This window comes from Macrotis lagotis, chromosome X, assembly GCF_037893015.1.
Source record: "Macrotis lagotis isolate mMagLag1 chromosome X, bilby.v1.9.chrom.fasta, whole genome shotgun sequence".
Lineage (NCBI taxonomy): Eukaryota > Metazoa > Chordata > Mammalia > Peramelemorphia > Peramelidae > Macrotis > Macrotis lagotis.
The window spans coordinates 690698157-690717533 of NC_133666.1; the positions used below are offsets into that span (position 1 = coordinate 690698157).

The 19377-nt window shown below is 51.9% G+C and overlaps 1 protein-coding gene across 2 annotated transcripts in view; it reads left to right on the forward strand.

Moving 5' to 3' along the window:
- Nucleotides 1-1801: 1801 nt before the first annotated feature.
- Nucleotides 1802-19377, forward strand: part of CABP7 (calcium binding protein 7) — a 30421-nt gene continuing 12845 nt past the window's right edge. For both annotated transcript variants that reach the window (XM_074201029.1, XM_074201030.1), the window contains exon 1: nt 1802-2017. In XM_074201029.1, coding sequence (XP_074057130.1) covers nt 1909-2017 — 109 coding nt within the window. In that variant the 5' untranslated portion in view covers nt 1802-1908. The remainder of the gene's footprint in view (nt 2018-19377) is intronic.

A 19377-nucleotide genomic window follows, 5' to 3' on the forward strand; every position in this document is an offset into this window, starting at 1 on the left:
TATCTGTCAGAGAGCTGTGGTTCCCTGGCATCTACCAGGAGCCTCACTTCCTCCTTCTTGAGGAGGGAACCCAGGCCTCGAGAGGGAAGTGACTTGTCCAAGAGCACCCAGCTCCTAAGTGGCGGAGAGGGTTTGGAACTGGGGCTAACTTCAAATCCAGCATCCTCTTCCTGCCCCAAGCTGCTGCCCTCTGCTCCTTGAGACCCCCCCGCCCCCCCTTCCCTTTTCTGCCTTAGAAAGCCTGGTGTCTGCTCACGGGGGGAGAGGACTGTAACGGACTGAAGAGCCGGGGAAGTCGGAGGACCCTGAGGAAGGGGGGCTGGGGGAGGCCAGCGATCCGCTGAGACGCCACTGGCGGCTTGCCGTGTCCCCCCGCCCCCTCTGCGGGTGGCCAGGGCGGGCCCGGGGCGCCCCTTTCCTTTCCAGTCCCTTTTAACTCAGTATGAAGAATCCCGGGGACGTGTGCAAATTCACACACGCGCGGACTCGACACGGGGGGGACGTGGGGGGTGTACTCACAAGTAACTCTGGGAAGAGCCGGGGGCCACGGAGCCCACCCCCAGGAAGCCCTCGTCACCCCAGCACGGACCGAAGGCGGGCAGGGAGCTCCCTGAACTCGTGCCCTGCCCCCGCCTCGATTCCCAAGGGGCTGAGATGCTCTCCTGAAGGCCCCACAGACCCCAGCTGGGACCAAAAGGTCCAAAAGGAGCGTCGTCCCTTCGCAGCGGCCTTAAAAAGCGGGAGAGAGCGGAGCTGGGGCCCGGCCCCCGGGCCGTCCCGCCCCCCGGCCCCCCGGCCCGTTCCGCCATTGCCTTACCTGCTTCCCTGCCCCGAGGGGGCCAAGCCCAGGTAGCTCGGGCTTCGAGGCGCGAGCTGTCAGTCGTACTGGTGCAGGGGTGGGTGGGCGTGGAGAGATGCCCCCGTGACAGAGGGCGCCGGGGCGGGAGGACGGCGGGGCGCCCGAGTTCCACAGAGCCGAGCCCCGCGTCCGGCTCCTCGTGCGCTCGGGGGGCGGCCCGGGGGGCGCCCCTTCTCTGGGTACTTTTCCAGTTTCTCTTCGGTCCCCGGTCGGGATAGAGGGGGGGGCGCGCGCGTGGCTCGTACGTGAGCGGGAGCGCAGAGAGGAGCCGGGCGAGCCAGAGCGCAGAGGAGAGAGGGGAGAGGGGAGAGGGGAGAGCCAGAGCGCCCACACACACGCGCGTGCACCGCCCGCGCACACACTCACTCGCACACACGCGCGCACACACACACTCACCCAGGGACGGCGAGAGCCGGAGCCGGAGCCGGAGCCGGAGCCGGGAGGGCGGGCGGGCGGGCGGAGCGAGCGCGGGAGCTGGGCCACGGGGAGCCGGCTCCCCAGCCAGCCGGGCGCCCCGGCCCGCCCCGGCGGCCCCGCAGCGCCACGCCGCACCGCCCCGGCCCCGGCAAACTTGGGCGGGAGGGGCGAGCGGCTGCGGCCCAGGGCCGTGCCCCCGGCGGGCGCCATGCGGGCCTCGGGCCGGGGGCGCCGGGCGGCCCCCGCGGGGGGCAGCGGGTGCCTCTGAGCGGCCGGGGCGGGGGGCGCGCGGGGGCGGCCATGGCGGGGCGCCCGGGGGCGCGGGGCGCGGGCGGCGGCCGGTAGCCCCCCCCCCGCCGCCGCCGCCCGCCCCCGCCCCCGGCCCCCGAGCGCGGGGGGGAGCGGGGGGGGGGGGGGGAGGGGAGGGGAGGGGAGGGCCGGCGGCGGCGGCGGCGGCGGCGGCGGCGGCGGCGCCCGGAGCCCAGAGCCCCAGGAGCCGGAGCCCGAGGCGCGGCCGCCCTGAGCCGGCCCGGCCCCGCCGCCCCCGGCCCCGCCGCCCCCCGGGCCGGCCCGGCCGGCGCAGTCCACGCGAGCCGGGATTAAAGTTTGCGCTCGGCGCAGGAGTCCCCAAGATGCCGTTCCACCCGGTGACCGCGGCGTTGATGTACCGGGGCATCTACACCGTGCCCAGCCTCCTGGCCGAGCAGCGGCCCGTCGACATCCCCGAGGACGAGCTGGAGGGTGAGTGGGGGCCCGCGCCGCCCTACCTGTTCGCGGCCGCTCGCTGCGCGCCCCCCCCCCCCCGGGCTGCAGGTGCGGGGAGACAGGTGGGACCGAGCTGCCGGCCAAGGGGGAGGGAGCCCCTGAGAGCAGCGGGGGGGGGCAGAGGACCCCAGCCCCACGGGGAGGGGCGCCAAGACCACGAGCGGGGGCACCCAGCCCGCCCTCCTTCAGGCGGCTGGACGTGGGCGGGGGAGGGGGCAAACTTCCCCCCTCCCCCGGGTCCCGCGGGTGGGGGAGGACCCGGAGCCGGAGGCAGAAGTGGCAGAGGACACCCCCCACGCGCTGCGGGCACCAGCTCGCAAAACTTGCTAACCCTCCCCCCCCCCCCGTGAGGTCGGCGGCCCCCCCCCCCCCCCCCGGGAACGGACGGGGTCCCACGGTGACGGTGCGGAAATGGGCGAGGACCGCTGCGGCCCGGGCAGGGGGCGGGGCCCCGGGTGGGGGGGAGCCCCCGGCCCCAGGGGATGCGGGGCTCCGGAAGCTGCTCCCCCTGCGATGCCCCCCCCCCGCCATCACCCTCGCGGCTCGTAGCGTAGCGAGCCGGCTCTGTCCCGGAATTGGCATTCCAGACGTGTCGCTTTAAAAATCCAATCTGTTGGGGCTGGGAGAGGAGGGGAGAGGGGGACAGAGATGGCCGCCGTGCCAGCCCCCCCTTCTCCATCCCCACTCCTGCGGAGAGCGCCCCCTCCCCGGGGCCCCCTCCGGGGGAAGGCAGAGCCGCTCCCTGCGAGCGGACACAACAAGTGGATGGGGGCGGGGGGCGGCGGTGGAGAAGAGCCCGGTGACCCCGCTCTCCTCTCCATCCGCCCCGGGTCCGGACAGCCCCCAGTCCGCAGATGTGTCACCCACTGCCCGGCACCCTCTGCCTCCCCAGGGCCCCCAGCCCCCAGGCACCCCATCCCTCCGGGACACCCGCCTGTCCGGTCTCTGTTCAGCCTTCGAGTGGCCTGCCCCTTGTAGGGGCACCAGGTGGCAGCTGAGGCCAACTTCACCTCCTGCCCTCGCCCCCGGCCTCCCCGGGCTCCCCCCCCCCCAGCAGAGTGAGGCCCTTGTTCTAGGTTGGAGCCGAGGGCTAGGCTGCTTGGGCATCTGCGAGTGCCAGAGCCCAGCGTGTGGCCTGAATGGGAGAAGGCGCCCACAAGGTACCGCAGTGTTAGGACGAGGCCTGGCCCACCCCATCCACTTCCCGGCCTCCCCTGGGCCGCTGTCCGCCACTTTGAGGTGGCCTCTGGACAGGCCAGCTTGTTGCTTGGGGGAATGGTCCAGGACTGAAGAGCGGGGCCTGGGGCCCTGCGGGCTCTAAGGCCTGCCCCCATCACCCCTCTGCAATGTCCTTTCCCTTCCTGGGTTGCTCGGGGAAGTCTCAAGTGGACAGGTGGATGAAGCTGGCAGGGTGGGCAGGCAGACTGTGCCAGGCTGCAGGGGACAAGGTTCCTCTGCCGCCGGGGGGGTGGGTAGAAGGGGCCACGGGAGAGGTTCCAGCAGCTCCCCATTAAGGCATTCTGCCAGAAGCCAAGGGAAACCGCCCTGCACAGAGGCTGGGGCACCAGCTCTCCGTCTGCCAGGCTGCCCTCTCTCTAGCCGGGAGTAGCAGAAGAGTCTCTTGACCCCTCTCCACTGGGTGATTGGGGAGATGAGTGCTGGGCCATTGCAATGGCTTGGTCAGGTGCTTTGAGATCACGAGAGGAAGGCAGTGACTGCCCGGACTGGGAGGGGGGGGGTGACCCCTAGCTGCGAGTGTCCCGTGCCATCAGAGGGTGGCAGGGGAGGAGAGGGGGCTCCCTGCTGCAGAGGGGGTGCAAGCTGCAGCTGCTCGGGCTAGAATCTGCGTCTGTTCTGAACAGCTGGGAGACTGGGGGTGCTGGTGACGAGAACTCCATCCAGGCTCTTTGGGGGCAGGGGAAGCTGGGGAAAGTGGGAGGCTGGACAGATCTACCTCGTGTCCTTGTCTGGGGGAATCTCAGAGCAGCACAGACTGGAAATTGGGCCTGGGGGGGGGGGGCACCGAGTCGGCGTCCCCTTCATGGTTCTGGCTAGTCCTCGGACACCCTCACAACCCCTCGGGAGCCCAGAGGAAAGGACAGATGGGGTGGGGGGAGGTGAAGTGGTGCAGAGAAAGATTTAATGTTGGGGGGGGTGCTGAGAGTCAGAGAAAGAACGATGCAGAGCCGGGACCTCTGAGCCCAGAGACCTCCAGCCTCCACTCCAGGCTAATCCCGTCTTGACCCATTCTGCCTTCTTTCCTGATTTCTCCCCTATCCCCAAGGCTGAATGGAGCCCTACCAGACCCCCAAGCAGACCCTAAAGCCCTTCTCACCTCCAGGTTGGAGAGCCAACAAACGAAAAGGGGGTGAACGAAGCACTTGGCCAGGATGACAGGGAGGTGGAGGACGCAGAGGACAGATGGGGGCTATGTCTGGACTGATTTGGGGCATCAAGGAGAAAATGATGGGTCAAAAGGCGAGAAATTGAGTTGGGGGGGAGAGAAAGGGTCAAACTGGAGCTCCCTGAGAAAAAACAAATGGGGACTTTCCCTTCCTGTCCTCTTTCCTCTCCTTGCCTGAGACTTCCAAGGTCCATCCTCCTCTCTTCTCTGCCCTCCTCTCCTCTCTCCTTCTCTGTCCTCCTCTTTTCTCTTCTCCCCTCTTCTTCCCTCCTCTCCTCCCTTTTCTCTCCTCTCTTCTCTTTTCTCCCCTCCTCTCCTGTCCTTTCTGCTTTCCCTCTGCTACCAATCCCCCACCCTCTCCGTCTTTGCCAGTTTAGCAGTCCCCATCTCTGCCAATATTTTTGCCACTGACAGCAGAAAGGACCCGTCCCATGTCTCTCCTTGCTCCCAAGAAGGGGTCCCCTTCCCCATTCGCTTTCCCTTCTTCTGAACTCCCCACACCTCTGCTTTCTGTTTCCCTCCAGAACTCAAACCAGGCGATCCCTAAACCCCATCTTTCCACTAAAGTGTATAATATGTAGCCCCCAACTCTGGCCTGGCCAACCTCCTCTGGCTTCCTCCTGCCTCTTTCCAGGATGGGAGGGGGGAGACTCTTTCCCTCCTTGCTTTCCCCTTCTTCCCTTCCCAATGCAGGAGACTTGGCTTGGAGTCAGGGTTTTCCAATGCTCAGCCTTCAGAGAGGGAGAAGAGAAGCAGGGATGCAGTGGATCCAGGGTGCTTTGTGGATGGCTAAAGGAAGGGGCACAGGTCCCCACAGAGCCTTGGGTCTAGAGATTCTGGGAAGGACAAGGGATCCCGGCAGCTGCAGAGAGGGGTTCTGTCCCTCTGTAGACTCATTGGCGAGAGACCAATGCTGTATTACTCAGCGGCCAAAACGATTTTATTTGCTCCATTTGTCCCCCCACACAGCAACACACTCTTCCCAGCTCAGAAAGTGTCTGGGGCATCTGAAGGGCAAGCCCAGGTCAGGTAGAGCAGGTAGGAGATTCTGGTATGCCACAGTGGGGAAGTGGAATCTCCAAATTGCCTCCCCCCAGGTTTGAACCTCTGGGTTCCTTCTATACACTGCAGATCTCCATGCAGTTGGTAACCCCTCTCTCCCTTTTACTCAAGTCCCTGGGCCTAGGGAAGACCAGATGCTTCCTCCATATCCCCCTCCTGTTTTCCTTGTGCAAACTCCAGTGTCTATTCTCCATCCCCAAAGACCCTTATTTGGCCCAACGGGTGTCATATAGTCTGGAGGGGCTCTCCCACACCGAGAAGGAAGGTGGGGGTTGGAGCAATCAGAAGAAGGCAGAGTCCAGCTCAGAAAGGACAGACTTGATTCCCATTCCCTTGCCCTCACACCCCCACAAATGGCTGGTTCATGATGAGACTCTTGCTTATAAATATGGTGGGGTAGAGAGGGCTGACCCTTTCAAAGGAGCTGACTCAGAATGGAGGTCATACAACCTTTCATCTAAAGATCTTGTGGCCAGTAGTTCTCATATATACCTTTCCTGCAAAAGAGGAGTGAAGAGATTGAAATCTCGGATCCCTTTGGGCTTTAACCTTATGAGAGGCCCACCCACTAGGAAGGCTAGGGCACCCGCCTCTCTGAGAGACTGCAAGCTTCCTGCCCACCATAGGAAAAGAATTCAGCTCCCACCAGTAAGAAATGGCTAGGCAGGTAGGGGCAGGGAAACTGGACACTGGGACAGTTGCAGAAAAGGCTGTTCTGGAAGGTCCTGGTATCCTGGCAGGGCTGGGGACTAACTTTGGGACCTGGGGCAAGGGTCTTCCCCCTTCTCTAGGTCTCAATTTCCTCTTAAAATGGGCAGATTAGACTAGATGGTTGTTTTATGCTCTTTTCAAATCTGACATAGTTGTATTTTCCAAGATCCCTCCTAGTTGGGTCTGCTGTTCTCTGTTCTAAGCCCCTCCCAGCTCAGAGATCTCTATTACCTGTTCTAAGGCCCCTCTCAATTCTGACATCCCCTGTTCCAAGATCCCTCCCAGCTCTGCCATTCTCTGCTCTTTGGTTCTTCCCAACTCGACATTCTGGGATTCTAGAAGGCAGTTTACCATCTCATTTCTCTAAGTCCTTTAAAGATTAGAAAATGTTCTTACAGTTAGCCTGTAAGATTGGAGATAGGGCCAACGGTATGACCTGTCCCTTCCTCCATTGTCAAAAAAAAAATTTTGGACAAATTAAAGTGACTTGCCTAAGGTCACCTGGCTAGGAAGTTTCAGTGATTGGCACAGATGTGCTTTGGCAAATTTGGCTCCTGGGAATATTCCTAGGCATCAGAAGCTTCGAGAGGAGCACTGGGGCTTGAAGGATGCAAGGTTTTGGGGAGGATTTCAGATTGACTTGTGATGTGGGTAAAAAAAGATGTGATGATGTTTGTCCTTTGTTCTCAAAGACCATGATATCAGGGAGGTGATGCTATGACAAGCACATGAATTGATTTGGGAAAGGGGGCTGTACTATGTCACCAGTCTCCCTTTCTCCTCTGGAGCCATCTGGGTCCAGTGGACAGACGGGATCAGGATCACTAGAGATAGTCCTGGATTTGAGACATCAGGATTAAGTGATCTGCGCAAGGTCACACAGCTAGGAAGTGGCAAGTGCCTGAGGCTGGATTTGAGCCAGTCCTACTGACTCTCAAATCCATTGCTCTATTCACTGTGCCATCCAGCTGCCCCTGTGGGTAAAAGAAGCCCATGTCTGGTTGAGGCACAGCAGAATGACTCAGTTGGACCAGAGCAGGGCTTCAGCCAAGTGACTTAGGGGAGATCAGATTTCAGAAGTGGATTTGGGCCAAGCTATGCAGGGCCTTAAATGCAAAGGTCAAGAATTTCCTTTATCCTTGGGGGTGGGTGGGTGAAGAGATAGAAATCCCAGAGCAACAATGAGCTCACAGATAGAAGTTGTATCTGTGGGCAGGATGGGAGAGGCAGGAGCCTAGGAAGTCCACAGTTCCAGTCCAGATGAGAGGTGGGCCCAGGGTGCAGAATGTGACCAATATGCTGGCTTTCCCATGGGACTTCTAACCCTCCTCAATCCACTCAATCTGTGGGGGAGAAAGTTGGGGAAACTGAGTCAGAGAGAAACTGGAAGGGAAGATAGGATCATTAGTTTAGAACAGGAAGGGACCGTTTTGTCTGATATTTTGTCTGACCTTTTCAATGTATAATAAGGAAACTGAGGCCAGTGAATCACTTAAGATCCACCGCTCCATTAGCCAGGGGTGGCAGTCAGGTTGGCAGTCAGGTTCTTGCTCTTGCCCAGTGCTCTGTCCCTCCCTGCCTCCATTCAAGGGGCCATCCCACAGAAGCCCCCTGATCCTTGCAGAGACCTTGAGAAAGGAGAGGTACTCCTCCAAGGTCATCTGAGTTCTATGTGACCATTGAAAATCCACCCTGGGTCCTCAAAGTTCTTTCTGTTGTACTCCATCCTCCACCCTTACCCAAGGGAAACTGAGGCTTTACCCCTGAAGGGGGGAACTCAAGGTGTTCATGCCCCTTAGCCCATGTGATCTACCCCCATGCAGGGACAGGAGAAACCTGGAAGACAGGATTTCAGAGGTGCTGAGGATGCTGAGAGGAGCTGGGGGGGGGGGAAACAGACTGTTATCCCTACCCAACCCCCAATCTTCTCCAGGTTCTGAGATTGGACCTGCCCTTAGTCAAAATCCCAGGAGGAGAAAGACAGACAGAGAGGCCCAAAGGGGCCTCCCAAGCCAGACAGTGAACAAAGGAGCTCCAGGGCAAATGAGCTGCACCTGAGCCAGGTCTCATCCTCTCCTGAGCTCCTCAGGAGGAACCTCAGAGAACTCCTTGCTATCTAGAACGTGGCCCAGGGATGGGCAGCTTTGATGGATGGCAGACAATTAAGAGAATGGAATTTGAGCAACCAGGCTAACTGCTGGGGGGCAGAAGGGCGGAGGAGGGGGGGGAGAGGCACACGATTCATGGTGAAAAATATCAGCCAAGTCTATGAATTAGGACCCAGCTTGAATCCCTATTGAGGTGGGCAGGAGAGGGAAGGAGGCACTGGCAGTGAGGCTGTGTCTAGGTTGGGGGTGCTACTCCCAGCCTGTCTATCAGACACCCCTGTTCTTCCTTCCCCTTTCAAGTCAGCAGTCATCCATCCAGGATTAGCTTTCACTACCCATCAGTCCAGGGGAAGGCACAGAAACACAGCCTGGGGATGAATCCTGCCAAGCCATGCCAAGGGCTGGGCAGTCCAAACCTGGGTTCTAGTTTAGCTTGGGCACTATCTCCCTGGGTCAGTCTTTGGCCCTCTCCAGTTCTGTGAAAATCAAAGAACTGGAGTCCAAGGATATCAAAGACTCCATGCAGCCAGCAGCTCTGGACAGCTGAGGGCAGAGGAGCAGCCCTGCCCTTTGGTCTCTAGTAAGTGAGCCAACCTTGCCAGTTTGGTGCTTGGGGCCAGGCCCTTCTCTGAGTGCCAAAACAAGGAATAGCCTTCCATTCCCAGGGACTGCTGAGGAAGTTGGGCTTTCGTGGAAACCTTGGGCTGGGAGCTCTACCCTAGGGCCCAGGCCCCCATTTGGCAGATGAGAAGACTGAGACCCATGGAGGGGAAGGGCTTGTCCCAGTTGGGACTTGAAGCTAGGTCTCTTGATTCCTGTTCCAGAGATCTTTTCCATTCCAAGCATGCTGTGGGACTTGCGTGTGTGTGTGTGTGTGTGTGTGTGTGTGTGTGTGTGGTTGTGTGTGGTTGTGTGTGTGTGTGTTTTCAAACTAAAGAGGAGAAGCAGAGACAGAGAGAGAAGGAAAGAGGCAGAGAGAACAAGAGATGCACTGGTATGATCTGAGACTGGGCCTGTACCATTATTTGGAATTCTCAAATGATTTGAACCTGCCAGGGAGCGATCCAGGGTTGAATGATATCCAATGGGATGAGACGGATGCACCACCATCTCCAAACGACCCTTCCCATCCCCACTCCCCCAGACTCCCACTCATGAGCTCCCAGGGGATCTCCCACTGCCAGAGAGATAACGCTTATCTCACTGAGTCACCTCTGGGAACAGAGATGGTTCTGGAACAGATGACAGGAATCCCAAATTCTCCCTTCTTCCTTGAGGGAACCCCCCCCCCCCAGTGAGCAGTGGAGACCCAGGGAATATCAGCAAGGAATCTCTTCAGAGGACATGGCTGGGAGATCCCTCCCCCACCATCTCTGCCTCTGCCATCTTTGTCTGCTAACCCTAAGCTTGGGCGCCCCACATACAAGCCCCCCAAACTGCTAAGTATTTGTGTATTCAGGAAGATAGAGGATGGTTGATTAATTTGCCCCAGGCTCAAAGGGAGTATGAGAGAAGCAAAATTAGAAGCCAGTGTTTAAGTCTGATTCAATCTAATCAGCATTTATTAAGTGCTTACTGTTTTCCAGATGCTATGATGCAAAGCTGGCAAGCATTTATTAGGCACCTACTATGTTAAATGCTAGAGCTACAGAGACAGTTCCTGCCTTTAAGGAACTCCCAGTCCACTGGCAAACAACTCTATCCAAACAAAATATAGCCTACAGGGTAAATGGAAGTAATCCACAGAGGAGAGGCTCTATTAAAGGGCAATAAGGTAAACTTTCCTTCAGTAGGTGGGACCTCAGCTGAGCCCTGAAGGAAGCTGGGAAAGCTGAGAACATTCTAGGCTTGCAGAGAAAGTGCTCCTGATTGTTGTGGTTGTTTGTCCTCTGGCAAGACCTCAGGAAAGTGATACCAGGACTTGCAAGTGAATTGAATTTAAAAGATGGAGGCTGGGCTCCTGCAGCAAAGAAAGAAGTGAAGCTCCTACCCTCAGGGAGCTTACATTCTTTCTTTTTAAAGAAAGATTTTATTTATTTTGACTTTTATAATTTGCCCCCAATCTTGCTCCCCCCGCCCCAGAAGGCAGTCTATTAATCTTTCCACTGTTTCCCTGGTATACATTTATCTAAGTTGGATGTGATGAGAAAGAAATCATATTCTTAAGGAAGAAATATAAAGTATAAGAGAGAGCAAAATTACATAATTAGATAAGAGTTTTTTCCCCTAAATTGAAGGCAATAGTCCTTGGTCTTTGTACAAACTCCACAGTTCTTTCTCTGGATAGAGATGGTATTCTCCATTGCAGACAGCCCCAAATTGTCCCTGATGGTTGCACTGATGGAATGAGCAAGTCCCTCAAGGTTGAACATTGCCCCCATGTTGCTGTTAGGGTGGACAGTGTTTTTCTGGTTCTGCTCATCTCACTCAGGGAGCTTACTAGCCATGTGGCCTTGGGCAAGTCACTTAATCCTGGTCAAGAAAGAAAAAAAAAGAAGAAAGAAAGAAAGAAAGAAAGAAAGAAAGAAAGAAAGAAAGAAAGAAAGAAAGAAAGAAAGAAAGAAAGAGAAAGGAAGAAAGAAAGAAAGAGAAAGAAAGAAAGAAAGAAAGAAAGAAAGAAAGAAAGAAAGAAAGAAAGAAAGAAAGAGGGAGGGAAGAAGGAAGGAAGGAAGGAAGGAAGGAAGGAAGGAAGGAAGGAAATAAAAGAAAGAAATCAATGGCCCTGCCAAGTCACTTCTTGGGCCTTGGTTTTCTAAAGCTGGGGACCCTGGTGGGAAAGTACTCTGTAATATGGTCTAGGGTCAAAGGACCTGGGTTCAAGACCTGTCTCTTCCAGAGTGACCCTGGGTAAATCATTTTCCCCAGGTTTTAGCTTCTTCCTCTGTTTCCACCTGCTCCCACAATTTACAAAAAACAAACAAACAAAAAAAACTGAGGCCCATGGAGACAAAGTTGAGCCCCTTATCCAGGTGGTAGGGTCTTCCTGACTCAAAAGCTGGGCACTAGGGCCAGGCCTCTACCCAAGCTCTGTAAAAGGAATGCCCGGGCTGCTCTGCCCTCCACGGCCTTCCCAGCTTTAATCTTGGAGCCTCTGACAGTGATGTGTGAAATGAGGGGGTCTCTGCCAACACTAAATAATCCCATCCTTCCCTTCCCACACACAGCGGGTTGACAGCTGATCCATCTTAGCGCCAAAGGAGAGGGAGAGGAGATAACCAAGCCCCATCCATCAGAGCCCTGCTTGATAATCTGGTCCCCTAGCTGTCCTGGCTTCTTAGAAGCCTGGGAAAGAGGACCCAGCACTACCCCAGCACCTACCCTAAGAGCCCAGGACTGAGTGACCTTGGACATGTCATTCATATCCTAGGTAAACTCTTTCTCTTGGGTTCCCTGATAGCTGGGAGAATCAGAAGGTAATAGGAGGGGGTCCCCTCCCATATCAGAGGCCTAGCCTTCCCAGGTAGGAAAGATCAGACTGCAGGATGGCTGAGGGTTCTCCCTTTATTCTGGAACCTGGGACCCATCCCAGATCTGAAGGCTTCTCCTTCCCGGAAGCTTCATTTAGCTCTTCATTCCTTCTGAGAGCCTTCTGATTTCTTTCTGATTTCCCTCTTTCCTGGACTCTCGATGAGGCACAAGGCAAGAGGCACCAGCAGCTGAGAATGACTCAGGAACATGGGATTTAATAGCCAGAAGAAACCTTGGGGACCATCCAGCCCAGTTCATCCTCTTATTTTACAGAAAGGCAAATTGGACCAGCTGGGATAGAGCCTTGGACCTGTGGTTGTGAAAGACCTCTCCCCTTGAATTCCAATCCAACCTCAGGGTAGCTAGGTGAAGTGGATAGAGCATTGGCCCCGGAGTCAGGAGGACCTGAGTTCAAATCTGGACTCAGACACTTAATAATCACCTAGCTGTGTGACTTTGGGCAAATCATTTAAATTTCATTGCCTTTAATAAAAACAACCAAAAAAATCCAACCTTGACATTTACTAGCTGTGTGACCCTGGGCAAGTCATTTCACCCTGTTTGTCTTAGTTTCTTCATTTGTAAAATGAGCTGGAGAAGGAAATAGCAATCCAGTTTCTTTGCTAAGAAGACCTCAATTGGGGTCATGAAAAATTGGATGACAGTTGGAACTGTCTCCAAGAGTACAAACAAAAACCTGAGTTTTGCAGTGACACCTAAGCCAACTAGGTGGCAAGTGGGGAGGTCTGGGATTCCAGCCCAGGTCCTCTGATGCTAGATCCAGGTTTCCCTCTGCCACACCACAGAGGGAAATCCTGGCCATCCATCTGTGTGTCTCCCTGTCTGCCTATCTGTTTCCTCTGGCTAGGCCAAAGCTGAAGTCATAGGGTCCTAGGCCATAAGGTAAAACATGTAGAACTCAGAAAGGACCTCAGAGTCAATTGAATCCAACACTCCCCACTTTACAGAGGAGGTAACTAAGGCCAAGTCAAATTAATAAGCCAGTAAAGACTTGCCTAAGGTCACACAGTGTCAGAGGCAGGATTTGAACCCAGGTCTTCCTGACTCCAAGTCTGCATTCAAGCCCAAGTTCCTGAATTCACCTATGCTAGTAAGTAGCACACATATGCACACACACACACACCCACACACACACACACACACTGTATATATCTCCTCACAGATATATATCTTTCCCCATCCTGGAAGGAAATGGATTTCTTTATCAGGACTAGGCTGATGAGGCTGTCAGTGACATAAAAGGGGACATTTGTCTTCCAGGGAACTAGTCAGGATCCACTATGGGAAGAGAAAAGGGTGGAAATCAGCCCCAGGGGAAGGTCAGGATCAGTCTAGACTGGATGGATTAGATAGAATCCCTTCTGGGGATTCCAAGGCCCTGGTTGGGGTTACTGTTTAGGTGTTAAGAGAAGTGGAAGCCTCACGCCACCCATCTTTCCTCACCCATTGCCACTATCTGATAGGGAGGAAGAAGAGAATTATGATGGAGTGGAAAGAGCTTTGGGTTTGTAGTCAGAGGATCTGAGTTCAAATCCAATCCTGCCACTGCCTGTGTGACCCCACAGGGATTATCACTTCATCTCATTGGACCTCAGTTCCCTCCTTTATAAAATAAAGGGATTGGACCAGATGACCTCCAAGGTCTTATCTGGCTCTAAATCTATGAGCCTATAATTTTTGTGGGTGGAAAAACTGAAGCTGAGTGATATCAAGTGACTTTCTTAGGGTCTCACAGCAATGTGGCAGCAAAGTAGGAACCAAGACCCAAGAGTCTAAACTTATTTAGTTGTTCTTTTTAAAAGTTTTTGTAAAGCACTTTACATGTGTTATCTCAATCCTCACATGTGTATAAGGCACTTATTATCCCCATTTTATAGTTAAGGAAACTGAGGCAGAGAGAGGTGAAGTGTCAGGTCCAAGATGTATAGAGGGAGTAAGCTGAATTTGAACTTGGGTCCTCCTGATTCTGGGTCTAGGGCTCTATGCACTGCGCCACCTAGCTGCCACAAGAGCTCACTGACATTGGTCAGAAAAAAATGAGTCCAGTTAGGATCAATTCTTTTTTTTTTAAGTTTTTTTTTTGCAAGGCAAACGGGGTTAAGTGGCTTGCCCAAGGCCACACAGCTAGGTCATTATTAAGTGTCAGAGACCGAATTTGAACCCAGGTCCTCCTGACTCCAGGGCCGGTGCTTTATCCACTATGCCACCTAGCCGTCCCTGAGGATCAATTCTTTTTTTTTTATTTTCTTTTTGCAAAGCAATGGAGTTGAGTTACTTGCCCAAGGTCAAACAATTAGTTAATTATTAAGTATCTGAAGCCAGATTTGAACTCAGGTTCTCCTGACTCCAGGGCCAGTGCTCTATCCCCCTAGCTGCCCCTAGAATCAATTCTTCCTCATAGATGTCTTATACCCATATGACAGAGGAAGACAGTGAAGGCCAATATAAAACATTAGCCCAAAGGTCCAATCAGGTCTAAAATCATCCCATTCCCCGTGATTTCCTTTCAGCTTTGACCTGGGATTCCTCCCTTGGATATAGTGGGGGGGAAAGCAAGGATCTGGGTTCAAATATTCATGCCTAGATGACCTTGGGCCAGCGTCTTTCACATTTCTGGGTCTCAGTTTCCTCCTGCATAATTAGATGTTTGGATTTGAGGGACCCTGGGCTCCCTTCCAGCTCTAAGCCTCTGATTTGTCTTTAATTCACCTCAGAAGTTAGGAACCCAATTCACTTCAATTCACCTTAGCAACATTAATTAAGCACCTACTATCTACCAGATGATTTATTAGACACTGGGGTACAAAGATAAAAGCAAGAAGATTCCTCTCCTCAGAGATCTTACATTCTACTATAGGGGGCCAGGTGTATTTAAAAATAGATCTATTGGAAGAGGCAATGCTATTGTAAATGAAGTCCAGTGGTCAAGTGGCTGGTGTCTGGAGAGAAGAGTTTTGTGGGAGAAGTTCTCTTCCCAGGAGCCTTAGACCAGGTCATGGTGCCAATCCGGTCAGCTCCTGTTCCCGTCAGTTCCCATTCCGGTCAGCTCCCGTTCTGTACAGCTTTTAATTAAAGACTCTGGTGGCATGAGATTATGCTTGGGGAGGGGAGCTAGGAGCCCCAGGCTCCTGACTTCATGTCACTGTCTCCGGTATTCTAGTATCTTCTAGCCACTAAATTTCATGGTGGCTCCCCTTGAAGGTGGGAATGGGGAAGGTGTGTGCTTGGAAATCCTATCTTATCCACTCTTACTTGGGGAGCCTTCAGAGATGGGAGGGGAAGTATCCTTGACCTGGGAGCAGTCAACCTGGACTCAGGAATACCCCTGGGGCTGGGTGTTGAAAGTCAGGGACTTGGGGGTCACTTTAAGAATGGGGGCCCTCATCGTTCTGGTACCAGCACCATAGGGGTTACAGGAAAGCCTTTGCTGTGTAAGCCTGAGAAGAGGAACATCTTCCCAGAAAACTCGTGGACAACTGTTATTGTTGAAATTTATGGTGATGCAAATGATTATTCTAGCCACTTGAACCCTCTTTTGCCAGCTCTGAGTCTATCCTTCTAGGCTGGGGGAGGGGATGCTCTGAAGTCTGGCACCAGCCCCTCTGTCCCTCTCTTCTTGTCCCCCGCCACCTCTCTGTGGCCTTGGAAATAAGAACTGAATCACCGGCAGCTCAGAATCCTCCAAGCAGGCACAGGATGGGGAGTGGGTACGCAAAGCACATTTACCCAAGAAACCCCACTCCCCCAATTCATGCCAGGCTCAGTGCCACTGTTTTTAGAGCTCACCATGTGACCTTGGACAAATCTCTTCTGGTGTGCTTCTGTTTCCTCCTTTGTAAGGGAGATTTTACTCAATGGGGAAGAGGGAAGAACATAGGGTTGGGCTCTGGGTTCCTGTCCCCATTCTGCAGCTTACCACTTAGGGGACTTTAAGCAAACCCCTTCCTCTCTGTCAGCCTCAGCTTTCTCCTCTAGAAAATAAAGGGGTTCAGTCATTCTCTAGCTCTCTAAGGGAGAAGTGGGGAGGAAGGTCCTTGGTGTTTCTTGTGCCAGACCTGAATCTTATTCTCTTGGAAGGATTCTCAGTCCTTGAGAGCTCCACAGTTGGCTCAGAAAGATGATCTATGGACAGCTGTCAGGCCTGGAGACCATCTCTCCAAGGCCAATTGCCCCTCTTCTCCCCAAAAGAGGCACTTAAAGAGATTACATCCTGTTGGATGATGGGGTAGAAGAGGAAAAGGAGGCTGGCTGGGGGACAGGCTACAGGGACACTGTCTTTGCCTCCTTTCTGGGGAGCAGCATCAGAGAAGCAGAATCCTGGGCCAGACAGAACCCTGGCGAAGGACTTTGAAAACCTGAGGTCTCTACTAATAACTTGCTTACTAAGTCTGGGTCAAGTCATTTCCCTTCTCTGGGTCTCATTGACCTCAACTTCAAAATGGGCCCTAAGTAATCCCTCATTCCTCCTCTCCTGGGGTTATGATGAGTATCACATGGGTTTGGCCATTGTGGGAATGCGAGAGAGGGCAGGGTTTGTTCTGGGAGAACAAACTGAGAGTTGTCCTCCAGGATATCTGAGGCTGCTGGATGCAGGCGGGAGAGCTTTGGGGAACCCTCTCAGCCATGTATGGATAAGAATTATTTAAGTCTTATTTAAGATGGAGGGACTGGGTCATTTAAATTTAGGCAAGAAAACTAGAAAGGATTTCAGCTGTTTTACAGATGAGTAAATGAAGCCTAGATTGGGATGGTATTTGCCCAAGGTCAGACAGTCAAGTTAGTGGCAGAGTCAGGTTAAGACCCTGATAAATGAATATCTAGCTAGGCTTTAAGTTTTTTACAAAAACAATTCACAAACATTTATTAAGAATAGGTGGTACAGTGGATATAGCACTGGCCCTGGAGTCAGTAGGGCCTGAGTTCAAGTCCAGTCTCAGACACTTAATAACGACCTAGCTGTGTGGCCTCGGGCAAGTCACTTAACTCCATTGCCTGGCAAAAAAATTTTAAAAAGGACAGTGGCAGGGTGGCTAGATGGAGCAGTGGATAGAGCACAGGCCCTGGAGTCAGGAGGACCTGAATTCAAATGTGATCTCAGACACTTAATAATTACCTGTGTGGCCTCGGGCAAGACACTTAACCCTTTTTGCCTTAAATAAATTTTAAAAAGAATCAAAAGAACAGTAGGCTACCTGAGCTAAGTATGGGAATTATGAGCACAGAAAGTAAAATTATCTGTGGCCTCAGAGAGCTTACATTCTGTTGGGACCCACGATATTCAGTTCTAGTCATTCCCTGGGTAGCTACAGAGTATCAAGCCCTATAGTTACTAAGTAGTTACAATGTATCTGACTCTATATGGACTAAAGCTACAGTGTATCAAATCAAAGCTATTGCTACTAAGTAGCTACTATGTATCCCTATAGGTCCTAACAGCTGTGTATTGGGCCTGTGAAGGCTGAATAAGTACTAAGTATCAGAACCTATAGTGTATCAGGCCCTGCATTTACTAAGTAGCTACAATGTATTAGACCCTATGGTAACTAAATAGCTAGAGTGTATCAGACCTAGAATTTACTAGCTATAATGTAGCAGGTCCCATATTTACTGGGACTTTTTTCTTTTAGTTTTTGCCAGGCAATGGGGTTAAGTGGCTTGCCCGAGGCCACACAGCTAGGTCGTTATTAAGTGTCTGAGATCACATTTGAACTGAGGTCCTCCTGACTCCAGGGCCGGTGCTCTATCCGCTGGGCCACCTAGCTACCCTGAGGGGATACTTTCTAAACACAGTAGCACAGTGCTTGGATAACAATATTTAATCAATAAATCAATTTTTTCCCTTTTTTAAAAAGCAAGTTTTTATTGCTATTTTCCTTTTCTTATATCACCACAATATCCCATCTTTTCTTTTCCATCTCCCTCCCAGAAAGCCATCCCATATGACAAGTAGTATTTTTTTTTGGAGAGGAAAAATTGAGAAAGTCCAAAAATGTGTGTTTTACGTTACACCTGTGGACCTCCCTCTACAAAGGGGCAGGTTGGGGATATCTTCTCATCTCTGTTCATTTAAGTTCTGTTTGCTCTTTCTCATTTCATTACATTCACATTTTTGTGGGTGCCATTGCTCTTTCTATTTACATCGTTGCAATCGCTACATGTATTGTTTCCCTCTGCATCAATTCATGTAACTCATTCTAGGCTTCTCTGCATTCATCACATAACTCTTTTCTTACAGGTTGGTCACTTTCCCTTCATATAACAACTTTTTTTTAACAACTCTTTTTAATGGTTAAATATAATTTCCCTAAATTTGTTTCCAATTCTTAGTTTTCACAAACAGTACAACTATAAATATTTTGGAGTCTATGGGGATTTTTTTCCCCTTATTGATATCTTCTTTGGAGTATAAAGCTCAGTAATGAAGCTTCTGACTCAAAGGTATGGACATTTATATGAATAATTCCAAATGACTTTTCAAGGGGCAGCTAGGTGGTGCAGTGGATAGAGTACCAGCCTGGAGTCAGGAGTATCTGAGTTCAAATCCGGCCTCAGACACTTAATAATTACCTAGCTGTGTGGCCTTGTGCAAGCCACTTAACCCCATTTGCCTTGCAAAAAAACAAACAAAAACAAATGACTTTTCAAAATGCTCGTATCATTTTATAGTTCCACCAACAATGTATTAATGTGCTTATCCTTCCATAATCCCTCAAACATTGAATATTGCCAATTTTTGTCATATTTGCTAATTTCCCAGGTGTGAGGTAAAGCCCCCAGATTGTTTTGCTTTGCATTTCTCTTTTTATTAGTGATTTGGAGCATTTTTAAAAATGTGGTTGTGAATACTTTTCAGTTCTTTTGAGAATTATTTATTCATTTCTTTTGACCATTTATCTATTGTTTTCATGGCTATTAATTTATTTATATAATGCGTCTATATGATATGTATATATGTGTGTATTATACACACAAGTATCTATATGAACATCATACACATACACAAGAGAATCAGAGAAATATGATATAAATTTTTTTTCCTTATTCCTTTCTTATGCTCAGTGCATTAATGTTGTCTGTGCAACTTTCCAGATTCAAGTTCCCTTTTTTACTTTATCTAAAAGACTTTACATAGTCTTCATTTAAGGTGATCTTGTTCCCCCAGCTCTCCTCCCCTCACCCTTATCTCCTCTTTTCATTTGAATTCCCTCATTCTCTATTCTTCAGCTAGTCTTATTCCTTAGTTTTAAAGTTTCATTCTTTTGCACCTTTTCCAAAAAGGAGTTCTGTAATTCTGCATTATCCTGTTTCTCTTTCTGCTTACTCTAGACCCTTATTCTCTAATTCACAACTCTAGAATTACCAGCCTTTCTATTCTCTCTGTCTTTATGTTATCAAAGCTTCCATTCTAGGTTCTCTAGGCATTTTCCATCATGGTCAATATCAATTCTTTTTCAACATAAACCTTAAAATAGTCTAGAAATTCTAGAAATTACCTGCTAACTTAATGGAAAAAAATCTCCTGGTATTTTGGGCATGGTAGTTGATCTGCTCTAAGATTCCTG